At 36.5% G+C, this 19,515-nt stretch overlaps 1 protein-coding gene across 3 annotated transcripts in view; it reads left to right on the top strand.

Moving 5' to 3' along the window:
- The window catches only part of tp53bp2b (tumor protein p53 binding protein, 2b), a 48,847-nt gene that overhangs the window by 17,364 nt on the left and 11,968 nt on the right, over nt 1–19,515 (top strand). For 2 of the 3 annotated variants that reach the window (XM_079889592.1, XM_079889591.1), the window contains exons 2-6: nt 10,133–10,280; nt 10,751–10,864; nt 14,443–14,519; nt 16,419–16,520; nt 18,930–19,107. In XM_079889592.1, coding sequence (XP_079745718.1) covers nt 10,133–10,280; nt 10,751–10,864; nt 14,443–14,519; nt 16,419–16,520; nt 18,930–19,107 — 619 coding nt within the window. Of the gene's footprint in view, nt 1–244; nt 718–10,132; nt 10,281–10,750; nt 10,865–14,442; nt 14,520–16,418; nt 16,521–18,929; nt 19,108–19,515 lie in introns of those variants that run through there. The other variant, XM_079889593.1, reaches the window with a different exon arrangement.

The following is a 19,515-nucleotide window of genomic DNA, read 5'->3' as shown; positions in this document are numbered from 1 at the left end:
GCGCGTTTGTTTCTTTAATATTACTAAAAAGGTCGTTCGCATTATTATTCGAAAATGCTTCTATAGTGTGGGGCACATTAGACAAATAAAATCCGCAAACCGTGTCTTAGTTGAGCGCTGAACGGCTCCTGAGGAGATGAGGATGTTGATGAAGTGGGCGGGAAGCGCGCGGGTGGCGCGAGGCGGAGTTTGTCATGCACGCGCCGTCACCGTGGATATTCGGAATCTCGCGCAGCGTCATCTTGGGTTGGGTTGCGTTTGTTGATCCAGCGAAAAAAACTCTCTCGCACGGATATAATGTGGACCTGCAATCAGCTTAGCGGACAGTAGATGATACAAGACGTTCGCGGAATACCGTTATGTTTTATATCGCTTGTATCGTATAGCGGTAGCGAGTCGCTGCGTCGCAAATGGTTCGGTGTGATCAGCGGTCTGCGGTTCCCTAAGTCTGAGCGATTCGTGCAAGAAACTTTACTGTATTTACCGAGTTCATCTCGGGTTCATTCTGCAACAGGTTTCTATAATAAATCAACACTGCAATATTGTCGGACAACATCAGAGGAGACTAATCTAAAATAATGATACGTAAAAGAAGAGGATAATACGTGCTCAATTCACCTGCATATAAAACTGCAACAATAAGAACACTTATTTGGAGACCAATTTCTACAATATTAGGATATACAATATCTGGAGGTCAATTTCAATATGATGCCGGTAAGTCGAGATCAAGCTATGTAATACGCTGATGTACAATAATTTTCATCTCCATGCATCAACATTGCTTCTTTGTCATTGAGCAACTCAATTTCATTAGGTAAATGTCTTTTCTTTTTCTTTTTTTCTTCCAAGTTGCATTGATCAGATTCAGATGGATGATAATAAACATTCCCAGGCAGCAGTGTTATAATGGTGATAAAGGGGTTTCTATTGAATAAATGGGAGGCAGAGGTTGAATAGCCTGTTTGTCTTGTTTAGATTTCATATCCTGTTATCTAATAATAAACACAGACTGATTAATTTCAGTAAGTGTTGAAACAATAAAAAAAAAAAAAAACTGATCAACAAATATAAGGAAGGGTTAATTGCAAAAATGACTGTCATACTTTCTACTAGAATAGCATCTCTTTGGATTGAATAGGTTTCCCTGGAATGTTCATATGCAAATATGACTATTATTATATAAACAAATAATGTAACCAAATAATCAAGATCGTTCAGCAAAGCTACGATTTTAAGATGTGTGGCACAATATAATTTACCTGACAGACCCTTAAGGTTAGACAATGTACTTGGCACAAAGAGTCATTTGATGTTAATGTAGTGGTTATGTTTTGAGATTATAATATATATGTAGTGAAATGAGTTTTTAGCGTGCTAAAGTCTTTGCTGTCACTACTCTTATGGGTGAGTCACTAATGGTGTGTGTTGGTGTGTTACGCATTCATACACCAACCATTCACAGTAAAAACATATGATCGTGTGTGTCACCTCTATCCACAACGATCACAAGAGCTATTCGTCATTTTGATCTTTCCATTATAGTACATTTCTAATGAAGATACAGTTCTGGGTAAAACTCATTGCTCTATGGGTTCATTTTCAAGAAAGTCCTTAATCTCCACTGGCTTTGTCACCGGATGTTTGCCTTCAATCTGGATGAACCATCAGTATCCATGGATTTATACCGTTAATGTGAATTATAATCCCTGTGTATAATGGAATGGGACATTATGAGTTTTCATTTTACGGATTTTCAAATGCAAATAATGAAAATAATGACCTGCGGACACAACCTCTTTAGGCGTTTTGATTTTTTTGGGATTGTTTCAATGGAAATACACTATTCTGAGACATGTTTTAAGATACTACAACATTTAGTTATATTTTTACACTTGTCCTGGTCAGTAGCATTGTTGTGTGTTCGAGGTGGATACAACAGCATGGTATATTTAGCTTGTAAAGATCATAGATGATCATTTCAGTTTGAGTCATGGTCAGTTTTAGATCCTACTAGATAATCTTAACTTAAGTAAAGCAGCTATTTTGAAGTCGAACACTGTGTTTGAGAGAACCGCAGTGTATATGAGCTTGTTACAAAGCATATTCTTTCAGCAGTCTGAATTATCTGAATTGTGACTGTGTTCTTTGTACACCCCATAAATCTTTCCATACCTCAGACGCTGAGTTCATTGTTTTTGCTGTGAATTACTAGCTGCCTTAAGTCTCAAAGGAACAACAATTGTGATTAAAAAAAAAAAAAAGTAGAAGTGGGATATTCCTCTTAGTGTGACATTTTACAGATGTAACCTGCATTGTCCTCCTCAGTGCGGTTTGAACTAAAACTGCATTGAGAATATCAAGGCATTGTTTATACTTCCCCTAGAGGAAGTTGATTTGGGTTGCATAGCTTCCCTCTGTTGAAACGCATTGAAGGGTCCTTGTGTGGTCATGCATTTTGTGTCGATTAGAAAAGTACCCAGAGCAGCTATTTTCAAGGCTCTAAATTGATTTGACAGGTGAATAGATGTCTCGGGCCGGGAGCACTTGTGGAATACGATTAGCTTGTAGTAATTTAATTCCGTATCCCACTTCAGTTCAAAGGCTGTGCATTAGGAGTTATAAATATTGCTGATTGTTGTCGGGCCCTTTCAGCCACCTGAGGCCTCGGTGGGAAACAATGACCAGAATTGCGGCGGCCGGTTGCCACGGCAACTGTTGCCAAGATCACATTCCACACAACAACATTGCTGCTATGCAGAGAAGTGTGTTTGGAAAACTCGGCTCCCAAGGACCAACCGGTAATCAGGCACTCGAAATGTTTTAACTTTGACCTTTAAGATGTTTCTAGCTACAATAAATAGGGTCTGTACTGCTGAACAGAGCGCATATGAAGTCAGCTCACCTGTCCTTTAGACTAGCAGAGGTCAAACTAAACCAGTTCCTCGCGCGAGTTGACTATATTTTTGAAGCTTCAGCATTTTTATTAAACCACCTTTATTCTCCTGCTGGCCAAAGGGTTTTGGAGGGTTAGTGTGCGTGGGGGCTGGAGTTGTAGTGTATGAACTCAAGACTAATCCTCATATTAGTCGTGCTTTGTGTCAATCCACTGCAGGGGCCATATGGCTGATTCTGGGCCTGTATCCTCACACACACTGCAGGCTGACAGCCTGCTGAATCTGCGGGTTCTGTCCTGTGACTTACAGAAGCACGGAGAAGCTACTTCCTAACAAAGCATGAGAGCCTAAATTAAAGGCACATTATCGTGTAAACCGTGTCCGATCAAAGCATGTATTGATGGATGCTCTTGTAGTGATCAGACTGAATAATTGATGCTCTCTCTGTCTGCGTTCGTTGGATTACCTCTATGTGTTGGCATAGTGGCTTTTCTTCGACTTTGTGGCTGACCGCTTTTCATTCATCCTGTCGAATGTGATTACTGCCCACCCTTGCACAAGGTCCAATAGTCAAGGCAATTAACCTTTACAGTTAATGAAAACCATGCAATACGGGCTGTGAATGTACATTGTATGTTGTAGAACAATCTCATTTATTCATGTGAACAATGCATCTACTGTTTTCAGCATTTGACAGCAGGAAAAATAATGAAGAATGGTTCCTATTATGGATATATGTTGTAAATGCCATTTAATTCTTGAGGTTTTGTGGCTTGGTTAGTTTTAAGATACTTTAGGGTTAATGAGTACAGGCGTTAACCTGAATGTCATTGCGTCAAAGCTACGCACTCAATTGCAAATGCACTGTTGACAAAGATATGGTTTTGTCATCATGCCTTTTGTTTAATGTTTATTCATTTGGTGCACGAAATGCGAAGTTGCCCAGGGCTACGCCTTTGACTTTGAATTGCAAGAGAATGACGTCCTTTTTCTTGTCCACTTAAAATGGCCCAATGAACTGGCCTACATACTGTTTGCTTTTTGAAATGTGTAGGGAACACATAAAAGGCGATGTAAAAATAAAATCAGGTCAGTTAGAGAAGTTAGGCTATGTCAGTATTAACTGGAGATAAAGTATAGAGTGAAAAGTCTGCTGAGAAAACTGACATTGTTGGGTAACTAGCCTAACTAGCTTAACCAACATCCAGCTTAACCTGGCTTTGACCAGCTAGCCTATACCAACACTAACCAGCATAAAAAGTCCTGTTGAAACTTTCCTGTTTTTATGTGACTGTGGTCCAGATTTGGACCCCATTCACTTTCATTGTATGGACAAAAAGCTGAATCACTCTTCAAAATGTCATTTTTGTGGTGTATAGTATTGAAGAAAGTGAATACATTAGAGAAATATCATTTTGGGGTTAACTTTCTCTTTAAACCTTTAAACTAAATTAAGTTTATTACTTAAATGAATCTGTATGGAAAGTCTCCAGGTCATTTGGTGAATATTCAATGAGAGTTTAATGCTTGTCAGCTGATGGTAAATGCCAGTATATTTGACTATTCAAATCCATTACATCACCTGTGGTTACCTGTGGCAACAAAAACAGTGTCTTGTTGCAAAAAAGTGCTATAATACTGTAATCCTAAATCTCTGTTCCATGCCCTAGGACAGCATCATGTCATTTAAGATTTCTCAGAAATATTACTCTAGGGATCAAGTTTGGGATCACTGCCGCAGGCTGGCCTTTTGGAAAAAGGGCTTTTCTATAACAGCAGTGATCTCTCTAGGATTTAATGCCCTATGGAATCAAACGCTGATTCAAAAGCACTTTTCGTCATGCGGACAGACATTTAGACACATGTCCTACTTTGACAGGAGGACACAAAGACTGATCACTAGCTGTGTTTCCATTACCCTTCAAATTGCACAAATTGAAATTGCGATTTGAAAATATGACCAATGGAAACAAGTCAATTTTGCGAAACTTTTTTGCGATGTATGGGAGTTTTTACGCTCAAGGGACTTTGCCATCAATGCTTTGATAACATGCCTACGTCTCTGTTGATTAAAAATAATGGCTAGTGCGGTGCTACGATATACGTAAACCTACCAACATTCATTGCCATGATGTTTGTAATGACTTATCGCAAGAGGAAATAATATGTTTTAGTCTCATAACATCGCTTAATGGAAACGCCATCATAGTTTTTTATTGACATTTAGAAAAATATCGTAAAAGTTTTGCGCAAATCCGTAATGGAAACCAGGGTACTGTCTTTGAAATTTGGAAAATAGCCACGTCAGCTATTGGGTATGTCTTGGGAAATGGATAAATCTGTTTAATTAATTGTAACATTTGACCATTTTTAGCAATGGCTTCCAAGACTAAATTTACACCACCATTCGATAAAGAATTCCCTCCGAAAAGGGAAATAATATGTAAGAGGTCTGCGGTTTGCAAGTCACCATTAGACAATATGCTCCTTCCATAATTCAATTAGGATCTTTTAAGAGCTCATCTTATAAACCATAACCCAGAGACAAATTAGGTTTAGTGTTTAGCATGATTCAGACATATGCAATTTACAACATAAGTGCATTAGAGGAAGATATACATTAAAGGGAGATTAATGAAATCCCATTCCCTGCAAACATCCATCTAATAAAAGCTTTCATTGGTCATCCCAAGAGATTCACACAGAATGGTCTGACAGACATATACTCATTCATCTAACTTAACCAGAAGGGCTACGGTCTACACTCTTAAAAATAAGGGGTTACAAGAGGAGGTTTTTGATGTCATACACTTAAAAATGATTGTTTTTTATTGGCATTGAAAGTTCCATGAAGAAACTTTAACATCCATGGAACCTTTACATTGCACAAAAGATTCTCTTAAGTTCTTCTTTACATAATTAAAATGTTCTTCACACTGTAGAGAATGGTTCTTTTAAGAACTGTTCACTGAAAAAATCTTTGTGGAACCAAAAATGGTTCTTCTGGGGTTTTTTTTTTAAGTGCATAGAAGATCCATTTTAGGTTCTCCAAAGAACCTTTTTTTACTTTTTAGAATTTTTTAATAATCTAAAGAACCTTTTTCCACTATAAAGAACCTTTTGTTTAATGGAAAGTTTCCATGAATGTTAAAGGTTTTTCATGGAACCGTCAATGCCAATAAAGAACCTGTATTTCTATGAGAGTAGCAACCGTTTCTTAATCTTTTATCTGTAATTTAGTTGCCAAATTCCATATTTGCTTGATTTTATGGACCGTAATCTTTATGCCGGCACTAAGATTATCTTTTTTCACTGGATCCTATTTGATGACTTTTTGAAGCCTTTATTGTCATTCGTGGCCATTTCTGTGGAGGTCCTAATTTTTACTGTCCCTTTTGGATCAACTGGACAGTTTTTAAAAGACTGCTGGATTACAAGCCTAACCACAGATATTCCTGATTGAATCTTGTCGAACATTTATTTATACATGCTTGCAGCATGACAGTAAGCGCGGATACAAGTGCTTTAGCAGTCGTGTGCGCATTAGAAAGCCAGATTAGACTTGATGTGTGTAAGTGTGTGTGCGCATTGAAGGAGAGAAAGCCTCTTAAACCCTTTTCGCACAGCTGTGTGTGACGGCAGATGAATGTCACGACGCCGATGTTGCACAGATCAGGAATACTGATAACTGTTTGGACAAGTCTAGCTATTTTAGAAACTGCAGTAAGGAATTTCTTAATGACAGCTGTTCGCGGTGGGTCTGCAACAGCATCCGACTCGCAATCGAGAATTGCGTTCAGGAAAATGCTTGTGGGTGAATTGCAGTGCTGTTTTTGTTAGCTAAACTAAAACTACTTGAAATAAAGCTGAAATCAAATATAAATACGAAAAACTTAAGTTTAGAAACTTAAAGGGATACTTCACCGATTAGAAACCCGGTAGTATTTTCGAATGACCGTGCTTCCCTCTTTCATGTCCCCTTGAGACGAGAGATTTCTGTATTGTGTGTTCTGGAAAAAAAACTCAGATGACGCAAAAATCGTCATTTAGCGCCATCAGAGGCTTTTTTGTCCAGAGGCGAGAGACTACAGCCAGTAGGAGGAGCTAGTCCCGCATGTCTTCAACCCGCCCATAGGGGGATCTCACGATAAAACGCCGTCTTTTCAGTTTCAAGTCGACTAGTTGCCTAGTTGTATCATTTCTTCCGATACTGCCCTCTGTAACCGGTAAGCGTGGCTTGGGAGTGGCCTCATAGGGCAGCGAACCAAGTGCATTCTGGGAGTTGTTGTCTTTCATCCACATGAGCCAAAAATACATTTTCTGGCTTTTCTCAGTCTAGAACTTTGAAAATAATATTAGAATAACATACATTGTGAATTAGCTTTTATTTAAAATTTTCAGTATGCATTTCAATTTTATTTAATTTTTTGTCATTTGTATTTTTTTTAATTATTTTTTTTACATATTTTAATTTAGCTTTAATTCGTTTGTATTTCAGTTTGTTAGTTTTAGTAAAATTAAAAATTATGAATTACTTTATTTCAATGAACAAGAACAAGCTTTAATAGTTCTAGTTTTGGGTATGTTTACATGACAACGATGTACTAAAAACTGAAACGTTTTTCCTTCGTGTTTTTTGCATATAGACGACAACGTTGTCAAAACTATCCCCGTTCACACGGATCCGTGAAAACGACTAAAAATGCTGTATTATTCATGCCAGGCCAGTAGTTGGCGATGTCACTTTGAAAAGAAACACTACGCGCATATAGACTGAACGTGATATAAATTACATAAAATTAGCACAGTGTGAGAAATCGGTTGCCGGAATTTTTTTTAGTGGCCATTGTACAAAAACACTTGACTGCAGAATGCCGCAATTGACCAATCAGAATCAAGTATCCCAGAGAAGCGTGTAATAAAAGATGTGCGTTCAGGAATTCTCACGCAGGACTGTTTCCTGTCCCAGTGTTAAGGTTGAAGAGCCGCTTCTACCCATCTGGTGTGACAGTAGTACCTCAGCTTCGCTTGCCAAAGCATGTAAACACACACACACACACACACACACATAGTAGCAGAGAACTGCTGAGTGTTTTTGCACTCTATCAGCAGTGATAATAACTCTGCTGCCGATAGTCTGAAAATAAACACACACTTGCAGAATTGTCCTTCAAAAATATGCCTATTCTTTATTGGTAAAGATGTTGAGTTTATGTCTTTGTTATTCATTCATTTTTTTACGTTTATTTAATAATAAATCACATTCATTTTGGCATGAATTTATATTAAGGTATAGTATTTCTTTTATTAATGCTGTTAACCCACATTGGCAATAACCTTGTCTTTTTCCTCCTTCGGAATTACAAATCAATTACCTCCTTGCTTTCTGACTAATTATGACCCCATGCTTGTGTTTTATTTCTGGATAAGAACCCTCTTGATGTGACAGCCATCTGTGCCGGCTGCAATTAAAGTGCCAAGACAGAAATACAGCATTTCTTTTGCTGTCAACCATCCATCTTGGCATTTTCACCCACACGCACTGCTGTTTTAGAACATTACGTGAGCATCTGGCATATAGTGCAACACATTCTCACTCCCAATATGACGCCATGGGTTTCTCATTAAAAGCAATGGAGTACCCTGCACGTCAAAAAATGAAGCTAAAGGATTACCCTTTAAAAGTGACGCTGAGGGGTCCTGGCCAAGCGTCAGTATGTAACGAGTTGTGAGAATGTGCATAGTCACATATCTTTAATAGGTCTGGATGGTGGAGAGCATTCATAATAAAGCTACATTCATGTATGTAAGTGAAGAAACTTTATTCTGCTGTAAATGGATTTTTGAATTAAAAAGGCATTGTTTGTTACATTCTAAGTTTAAATAAAACTAACACTAAAACGATTTAAAAGAATATATATATATATATATATAGTCTATTGAAATGTTGCCTTGGCACCTAACTGAAATAAAGAGCTGAAGTTGACATGCTAAAATTACTAAACTTACAATAAATTAAAGATATTCTGAAATATAAAAAAAAAAACATTGCAGAAGTACATAAAAAAATTACTAAAACTTAAGCTTAACTAAAATATAAATATTAAATTAAACACTTATGAAATAAAAAAAATTAGAAATGTTGCCTTGGCAGCTAACTGAAATAAAAGAAGTTTGAGTTGAAGTACTAAAATAACTAAAAGTGAAATTAAAATAAATTAAAGGCTAAAAAGACATTTTACAAAAACAAATCAAATTACTTAAACAAAAACTAATTTAAAATTACAATGAACAATGAAAATATTAAATTAAAAGCTATTTTTTTAATAGTATGTAAATAATATTAAAAACTCTGGTGCGCCTCCTTTTTTGCTTCAATGAAATGAATGTACTGTATATTAGTCCGATAATGTTTTTTATTTATTTAATATTTGGTATTTTTAGGGGATTTTGTGGTACTAAATTATATTTATGTAGTAGTTCTAATCCATTTATTCACTTTTTAAGCATAGTTTCCAACTTGCACTGTCCTAAATCTTGAATGCTTTGGAGCACAGACTTAAGTTTGTCTTTTTTAAAGAAGACACTTGGCAAGTTATTGCTGAAGTGAGAAAAAAGTGAACTTAAAAAGTTGTAGAAGTTTATTGTTATGAAAAATGCACAAAAGTACTAGGCTAATTTCAACTTTTATATGAAATGTATATTTTTCGAAACATGTTTTACTCTGAAACTGCGAGAAAATCAAAACCATACATCTAAATGAGAAAAACCATCCAAGAAATGAGCTTTCAGTAAGGTTTTGTTTGGGCGCAGTACAAAACTAATGAAATTGAAAATGAATGAAATAGATGAAATTCGTTTACAATTCATTTTCATCGTGGCCAATTTTGACCATGAGTCGTCCAAGTTTGCCTTTTCTTCAGGACCATTTAACCTTTAGGAATCATGTTCATGATTTTGTGTTCACACAGCAAGTACCAAAAAACATTCTGAAAAAAAAAAATTGCGGTCAAAAATGACCGAAGAGCACTAGAGGGTTAAAATAACACTGCTTTAGTTGAGAGTTTTGAAATCTGTTCTGGGTTTTTTAAAACACAGGTACATCGATGGCTTTATAAAGAACTAGAGAATCGAAGTTCACTGACTCGGAGGAACAAAAAAAAAAGTTCTTCTGTAGAATGTTTTTCTGTCCTCTGTTGTAACGTCCCATGTCGTGTCTTTTTTTGCTGACTCAGATGTTCCTAACGGTGTACCTCAGCAACAGCGACAAGCACTTCACGGAGCTTCCCATCACGCCGGAGACGCTGTGTCGAGATGTGGTGGACATGTGTAAAGAGCCGGGGGAGGTGGACTGCTATCTGGCCGAGATGTGGAGAGGATCTGGTATGTGCTGACTTGCATTTTTGTGTTTTTTTATCTTTTATTGAGCAACTTCATTCCAATAATTGTTTTGATTTGATGTGACTTTAAGGTAGCAATCAAAAAATTACAATTCTGTCATTATTTATCAAGTTTAAAACTTACAGTTAATAGAGCAGCATGAACATTTCTCAAAATATCTCCTTTTGTGTTTCACGGAAGAAAGAACATGACGTTCTTTCTTCCGTGAAACACAAAAGAAGATATTTTTGGAGGTTTGAAATGACTTGAAGGTGAATAAATGACAGAAAGTTTGTTTTCTGGGTGAACTATTCCTTTAGCAAAGTCATTACAGAAATAAAACTGATAGAAGTCATCTTGCTGCACCTGTCCATGTGACTGTGGTTTAAATGTGCAGTGATGCATCACTCTAGAATGGATCTTTGCCACCTAATTTGCATCACTTCTTACCTATTGGTCGGTTCCTCTCTCAGAGCGCGTGATTGGTGACAGCGAGCGAATTATCGAAGTGCTGCAGCGCTGGGGTCAGCAAAGGGCGGAGGTGCGATTCTTCCTGCGCCATGACCGAGCACCTGGCCACGATACAGGTGAGAATGAGAAAGGTCAATGCTTTCAGAAGTCACCAAAATCTTTCAGGAAAAGTCATTTTACAAAACTGGTGCCATGCACTTTTGTTCCTCATATGCATACGTGCAAAAAAATATATTTTTACTAAGTGTTAATGTACACATTTCAACTTTTGCCTTTTATCATGAGGATGCATTTTTGGCGCCCATGTATTTCATAGTGAATATGATTTTTTTTTATATAAATAAAATTATAAAATAAAAGTAAAAGCTATCATTTGTTCTTTAATACCTCTCTCTCTATATATATATTTTTTTTTTAGATGTTTTTAAATGGCATAATGTTTTATTTATTTATTTGGTAACAATTTACTTTAGTAAACTTTACAATTTACTCCAATTCTCGCTATTAACTAGTTGCTTGTTGTTGCATATTGGCTGTTTATTAGTACTTATAAAGCACATATTATTCTATTACTAGCCTTATTCTGCATGATCATATTTTACATACTTAATCTACCCAATACCTAAACTTAAAAACTACCATACTAACTATTAATAAGCAATAATTAGGAGTTTATTGAGGCAAAAGTTGTAGTTAATAGTGAGAATTGGACCCTAAACTAAAGTGTGACCATTTAATTAAGTAATTATTTAAAAGTTATGCATCAGCCCTGTTACCATTATATATATTTTTATTTTTTAAAGTAATGAACCATTCCATAAAAAAACGTATATATATATATATATATATATATACAATTAAATGAACCAGCTATGTAATCTGTATAACTGTTGACCCTGTTACCATTTTATATATATATATATATATATATATATATATATATATATAGTTATATATAGTTATAGTTATAGTTATATATAAATACACTATATATTGTATCGTGTATAGATAGATAGATAGATAGATAGATAGATAGATAGATAGATAGATAGATAGATAGATAGATAGATAGATAGATAGATAGATAGATAGATAGATAGATAGATAGAAGTAATTAAATGAACCATTCCATAAATAAGTAAAAACTTTATTATAATGTCGTAAAGTTCTACAGATAATTTAAAGTCTCTTTATTTGTCACTTTATCTTAAATTTGATTATGTTTGTCAGCAGGGAATTGTCTTAAAATGTCAACCCTGTTACCATGATAAATGATAAGGGTATATTTATAGAAATGTCATATTGTATTTCATTATGTCAAATTAAACTGTAACTGTAACCATCATTCCTGTTACCTTTCTGTAAGCATGTCTTACATTTAAAAATGGTCAAATGGTTTATTTAGCTTGAAAAAGTGCCGTGCATTTTATACACACTCATACACATTATTATATTTATTATTATTAGAATTTTTTCAAATCTAACTTTTGAAAATATGGATTTACAAAAGGCCCCAATTACCTACTTTTAGTTTCTCTGTCTGATTTTGAGTACTGAAGACAGTAGCAATGCGAAAGAGGTGGAGAATGTTTGATAGGGTGTATAATTTACTGCATGGTTGGATTACTATCTGTTGGATGGTTGGATGGCCATTTGAGTATAGACTTTCGATTGCATCCTCTCCCGGTCGGCGGTCTGCTGTCAGTGTGGACATGCTGTTGTTGCGGATAGGCGTGAATGTCATTTCCTTTTATAGGAGACTGTGAATAGAGAGGTTGTAAATTTGACATGGTTATGGCTGTGTTGGGGCATGAATAATTTATTGCAGAACAGCTTGTTTTGTGGGCACTGCCTGAGGGTGGGGGGCTTTGGAATAGATCAGAATGGATCTTTATCTTGTGTCCTATAAACATGCACACACAATGGACGATATATATGTTCTGAAACACTAGAGGAGGCACATGTGAGAAAACAAAAAAACAACTTCTGAGAATCTGATTGGTTATCCATTTAATCACAGAAACAATTAAGATAATATTGACATGTACAGCTCATACTGCAGAGTGCAGTTTGTGAAGGAACACCTGTGTGAAAGTAATGAACCGGTGTAGTTCAAACACTGACACTCATTGTGTGCGTGTGCGTGTGCGTATGCGTGCTCGTGTGTGTGTGTGTGTGTGAGTCATCACTTTCCATCCAAATGCATCCAAGAATTCAGTCACTAACACATATGCCCACACGCATTCACACACGCACACATCCAATACACATACATGTCCTGCACACACACAATTTCTTTCTAATTCTTATTTAATTTTTGCCACTCCCACATAATTAAACACATAAATAGCACATAATTCATGTGACAAGGTAACTTTTATGTAAGTTAAGTAATTTGTAAGCAAGTTAAATTATTTGATATTATAATAATGTTTTTTTTTTATGTTATTGTTAGTGTATGTTATTTTTAACTCAGAAATACCCTTTGTCATCTATTTATTTATTATTTATTATATTTTTTTATTTATATATGAATATTTTTTTATTGTATTTATCTGGTATTTATATTTAAGTTTTGGTAACACTGAATTTTTCTTATTATATTATATTATATTATATTATATTATATTTTTGTAATTAGAAATATGTATACATTTATAATATATAAAATCTCTCTGAATTCAAGTAATTTTTTGTCAGTTATTTTGCATGTTATTTTTTAACTCAGAACACCCTATGTCTTAGGATTATATATATATATATATATATATATATATATTAACATATAACATACCGTATATAAGACATTTTTTGGTCGGTTGTTTTGCATGTTATTTTTAACTCATGAATTCCTTTTATCGCAATTTCTAGTAGTTTGTTTACACGGCGTGTTTGAAGTGAATCCTCCCTGTTCCCCTGAGAAGTTGAAGCATCCCAGTCATGTGAAACCATGTGTGAGGTTTCAGATTTCTCTGAGTGACTTTGGCCTTCTTCGCCGGACAAAGACCGGCTGTTACACAACAATGCGAGTGATATCGGCTCTGTACGCCTGGCTTTACCTCACAAAGAGTTCCTTATTTTCCTGTCGAGCATAATTATGTCAATTACACGCAGTTTGACTCGTATCCGAGGTGTTTGTGGTTTGTTTTCACACAGAATTGAGGTAAAACCCTATGCTTGTGTAATCAGTAAGCCCTGATTAGGACCCCTGTGGTGTCAGACTGTGACCAAGAGCATTATTTGGGCATTGTTTCACTCCTAGACTGTTTTATCCAGTAACCCACATAAGCGGCGCTAGCAGTGCCAGTGTTGATGTTATGTAAGTGGGACCCTGGCACAGGCAGTCATATGCAGGATAATTGAGCACTAGTTGTTTTCCCCAGCCAAACAGTCATTATGTAATGAGGTTCACCCAAGCACAGCCACTTTCTTTCAGGCTAAATCCATTATTCCTGACCTTTATTGTTAGTGTGTTCAAATGCTAGTTTGCTAAATGCTAACTGTTGAGCTTTGAGTCAAAGTCTTAATATACCCTCCTCCTCAACAAGCTGCATGATTTGAGGTATCATTTATGTTCTTTGCAAAAACGGTTCTTGACTAGTTATCTGGTAAAGCTTAATATACATCCTTAACCCTAAGTATGAGCAATAACTGCTAACATGCTGCTAACACTGCTAACTCTCTCTGTCTACAGGAGGTCTCAGAGCTCAAGAGTCTCTTGCCAAGAGAAACGCAGGGAAGGGGACAATGGACAGACTCATGGAAAATGGAGTGAGTATGAATTCCCTTAAAGATTTGTTAATCTGCTAAGCTCCGCCCCCCTTGGTTACGGTTGCTAACTCAGGCATAAATTAGAAACTTTCAGTAAAATGTGCACATATACTGGTAAAGATTAAATAGATAATGTCCTTAAATGGGCTGTAATGAATTATGACATTGCAAAGCATTTTTATAATTTAGAGAATTTGTTTAATTAAGCCTTAAACGTGATTAAAAACTGAGGAGACCGTTAATCAGACTTTGGGAATGAGGGACCACTCATAGTTTAATCCCCCGTACTCAAGATACATTTAAAGATTTCGAAAAGCAAACCACATATACCATGTATAATTGCATATATCGTATACGTGACCTGACAACAAAGTTTTACCATATTAAATTCCTTTAAAACAACCTTTAACCCCTTAACGCCCACTGTCGCGAATTTGCAACAAACCCCTTCCATTCAGACTGCAGGCGAGATAGCGTGTGTTTTCCCCCAATGCCTGTTTGTGCACATTCGATACATACCTAGGAACATTTTGCACGCACTGGTTTATCGTAGGAGCGGTCGGAGTGGGAACTACATCCGGTTCACCGAAGCTAATATTTTGTTTTGCAAAATCCGCATATCAAGTGCGCAAATGTGGAGAAATTTCCCAAAATGAGTTAAGTTGTGCTAAGATAAAAATATGTACCAGCTTATTGATTGCTTCTATAGCTATGTTATTCATAGACTTCATGTGACGAATATTTTTTACGTACTTTGTAGATTTCTGTTTGTAGCAAATTTGCGACATTGGTCCATAACGGCTGGATTGGGCTAATGGCTACATATTATAATAATGCTGTATTTAGATGGTTTCAGCCAAAAAAAATTATTTTTTTTTCCCCACAAAAAATAGCATGTTAGGATATAACACTATGACAATATATAATGTATGCACTGGAGAAACAAGGAAAGAGTTAAACAGAGTGTAACATGGAATGTATAAAAACTACTGTCAATGTTAGGGAGTAGGAGAGTGTTTTGTTTCTTGCTGTTGTCAAGATTCATTAATTTGTCAAAGTTTATAAGTATAAAGTTTATAAGTTCTAACAACTTTGTGCCATGAATAAAATCTACATTCCTGAGATGGGAAAATGTGTTTTATAAATTTTTCCATTTTGTAAAAAAATACCCTAAATGCCCACTGTCGCAAATTTGCAACATACCAAAATTACCCTAAATGCCTGTTGTCGCAAATTTGCAACATACCAAAATTTCTATTTATGTGTTGTGCAAAAGTGAAATTGATAATCTCAACATTATTTACCATCTACTTAAAGTCAAAAACACAGAATTTTTTTTTTTATATACAGCTTTATAAATTCAGGCGTTAAGGGGTTAAAATTAGGGATGCACGATATATCGGCCACAATATCGGTATCGGCCGATATGTTAATTTTTTATGTTGTTGTTATCGCCCGGATAAGAAAATTTGGCCGATATATTAAAGCGATAAATAATAGATTTCCTTCAGCTGAGACACTTCAGATGCGCACTGTTCGCCATGATTTAATTGCTTGAAATATGATTGGAATCACTTCAAAAAAGGAAAATACTGTAAAGTGCAACATGCAAGTCTGTCATATAGGCTACATAAAATTATATATTAAAATATCATTCTAATTGTGTGCTTGGGACATGGATTTTAATGGTGAGACTTTTGCTTTTGTAATCAGGCTCTCAAAAATTATATAAAAATTTGGATTCAGATTTATCGGCCAATATATCGGTTATCGGCTTTCAAATATAAAGAATTATCGGTTATCGGTATTGGCCAAAATGTTCATATCGATGCATCCCTATTTAGAATGTTTCAAATAAAGCTGTCCTATATAAAATAGCAAAATCTGATGTTGTTTTAGATGGCGGGCCCTCATATGGACATCACCCTCAGCGAGTTGCAAGAGATGGCATCACGGCAACAACAACAGATCAACGCACAACAACAGCTCCTGGCCACAAAGGTAGCCCACTGCGCCATTGGCAAAAATTACTAGTCAGTGGTTTTTTTTACAACTTAAAGGATTAGTTCACTTTTAAAAAAACTTTTGCTGATAATTTACTCACCCCCATGTCATCCAAGATGTCCATGTCTTTCTTTCTTCAGTCGAAAAGAAATTAAGGTTTTTGATGAAAACTTTCCAGGATTTTTCCCCATATTATGGACTCCAATGGGACCCAAACGGTTCAAGGTCCAAATGACAGTTTCAGTGCAGCTTCAAAGGGCTTTAAACGATACCAGACGATGAATAAGGGTCTTATCTAGCGAAACGATCATTTCAAAAATAAATAAAAAAGTTTAAGTTTTATAAGCACAAATGTTCGCCTTGCTCTGTTCTGTGATGCGCGTTCGTGACGTCACGTAATACGCAATTACGTTGAAAAGGTCAAGTTTGAAAAATTTCTGTCCTGAAGAAAATTTTCTTTTTGGATTTTTAATATTAAAGGGGGGGTGAAATGCTATTTCATGCATACTGAGTTTTTTACACTGGTAAAGAGTTGGATTCCCATGCTAAACATGGACAAAGTTTCAAAAACTAAGTTGTACGTTTGAAGGAGTATTTTTGTTCCAAAAATACTCCTTCCGGTTTGTCACAAGTTTCGGAAAGTTTTTTTCGAGTATGGCTCTGTCTTACGTAAGATAGGGCGGAATTTCCTTATATGGGTCCTAAGGGCACTTCTCCGGTAAGATCGCGGCCGCGCGCGCACTCGTAGACTAGAGCAAGAGAGTGAAAGCAGTTCGCCATCAAAGCGCCCTGCCCGGCTTTTGGGAAGTCAATGTCACCAAAGAAGTGTGTTTTTGGTTGCCAGGGCAAGACAACCCTGCACAGATTCCCAAAGAACCCAGCATTAAGGAACCCGTGGATGGAGTTTGTTTTCCTGAGCAAAACGGAGTTGTGTAAGACTGTTGTTCCCTGCATTTCGACGATGATTGTTTTTATAAACAAAGCCCATATCGACGGATTTGCAGATCGTCTAATGCTTAGGATCGAGCAGTCACAATGATAAAGATTCGCGGTCGTGCGTTGGAACCGGACGGTGAGTTAAACTGTTTGTTGAACAAATGTCTCTTGTGTGTTGTCACTAGCTTGGCGCGTTAGCACAGCTAAGCTCCGCCCACACGGCCCACCTCCAGCCTCTCGGTTTTTTCCGGAAAGACTCGGTACAGCCGATCTTTCTGTTAAAAATTTAATAAAACAAAAGACTTTTTGGAGATATGAAGGATGCAATATTACTCTATAGCAGGTGTCACCAACCCTGCTCCTGGAGGGCTACTGTCCTGCAGACTTTAGGTCCAACCCTGTTCCAACACACCTGCCTGTAATTATCAAGCAACCCTGAACAGCTTGATTAGCTGGTCCAGGTGTGTTTGATTGGGGTTGGAGCTGAAATCTGCAGGACTGTAGCCCTCCAGGAGCAGGGTTGGTGACACCTGCTCTATAGGTACTCAAGATTAACAGGAGATTGAGTGAAAATGAGCATTTCACCCCCCCTTTAAAACACCCAGGATACGCACACGAAATGAGCATTTTAAACGATAAACTGACACAAATACATTTGAATAGGTGTATATGGTCCTCCTTCCGCACATTTGTAAACACGTCAAACTTGACCTTTTCAACGTAATTGCGTATTACGTGACGTCACGAACGCGCATCACAGAACAGAGCAAGGCGAACATTTGTGCTTATAAAATTTAAACTTTTTTATTTATTTTTGAAATGACCGATCGTTTCGCTAGATAAGACCCTTATTCATCGTCTGGTATCGTTTAAAGCCCTTTGAAGCTGCACTGAAACTGTCATTTGGACCTTGAACCGTTTGGGTCCCATTGGAGTCCATAATATGGGGAAAAATCCTGGAATGTTTTCATCAAAAACCTTAATTTCTTTTCGACTGAAGAAAGAAAGACATGGACATCTTGGATGGCATGGGGGAGAGTAAATTATCAGCAAAAGTTTTTTTAAAAGTGAACTAATTCTTTAAAGGGACACTTCGAGCAAAAATTAAAGTAATTTACTCATTCCAAACCTGTATGACTTTCTGTCTTCCATCAAACACAAAAGGAGATATTTAGCAGAATGTCCAAGCTGCTCTTTTCCATACAATGTAAATGAATGGTGACCAAGGCTGTATGGAAAAGAACATCTCCTGACCAAGTCATACATGAAATGGTGTCACAAGTTGAGCATTTGAATAAAACGACTGCATAGTATCAAACAGTGAACGCAGTTATCATCATATTTGTCATGTTCTCCATATCAGAACTGTTTATTATCAGCATGATTGAAAACAGGAGGCACATAGTTCTGAAACTTAATGATGTCTGAAAATGAGTTTCGCTGAGATTGTGACCTGACGCCTCCTCACAGGAACAGCGACTGCGATTCCTGAAGCTGCAGGACCAGCGGCAGCAGCAACAGCAGGCGTCCGAGCAGGAGAAACTGCGAATGCTGCGGGAGAACGCAGAGAACCAGGAGGCCAAGCTGCGCAGGGTTCGAGCTCTGAAAGGACAAGTGGAACAGAAACGCATCAGCAATAGTAAACTAGGTCAGAACCGGTAAACTCGTTAGAGAAAGTAGGTTAGAAACGCTGAAGCTGCATGTACTGTAACATTGACCTTCTTTGAAGGATATTGGTTCAAGGTGAAATTAGAGGGAGAGTGTTTGGGATGCCAGTTTAAAAATAGTCTTTATTTTTGCTGTTTTGTTTGGTGCAGTGGTGTAGAAATGATCCGTTTTCTCAAATAAAGCAATTAATTTCACTAAACCGATTATCACTAAAGAAAATGATAGATTATTATTAGTCCTGTCAAATTGCATCTAACATAAAAGTCTGTGTGTATGTATAATGTGTTTTGGAGAAAATAATTTATTTCATAATGTGATTTTCCCCCCACTTTCAATTCTTTTACTTCAATAAAAGGTTAAAATTTTGCACATTTTTTTTAATCAAAGA

This window comes from Squalius cephalus, assembly GCF_949319135.1.
Source record: "Squalius cephalus genome assembly, chromosome: 13".
Classification (NCBI taxonomy): domain Eukaryota; kingdom Metazoa; phylum Chordata; class Actinopteri; order Cypriniformes; family Leuciscidae; genus Squalius; species Squalius cephalus.
This window is presented reverse-complemented; position numbering and strand designations above follow the sequence as displayed.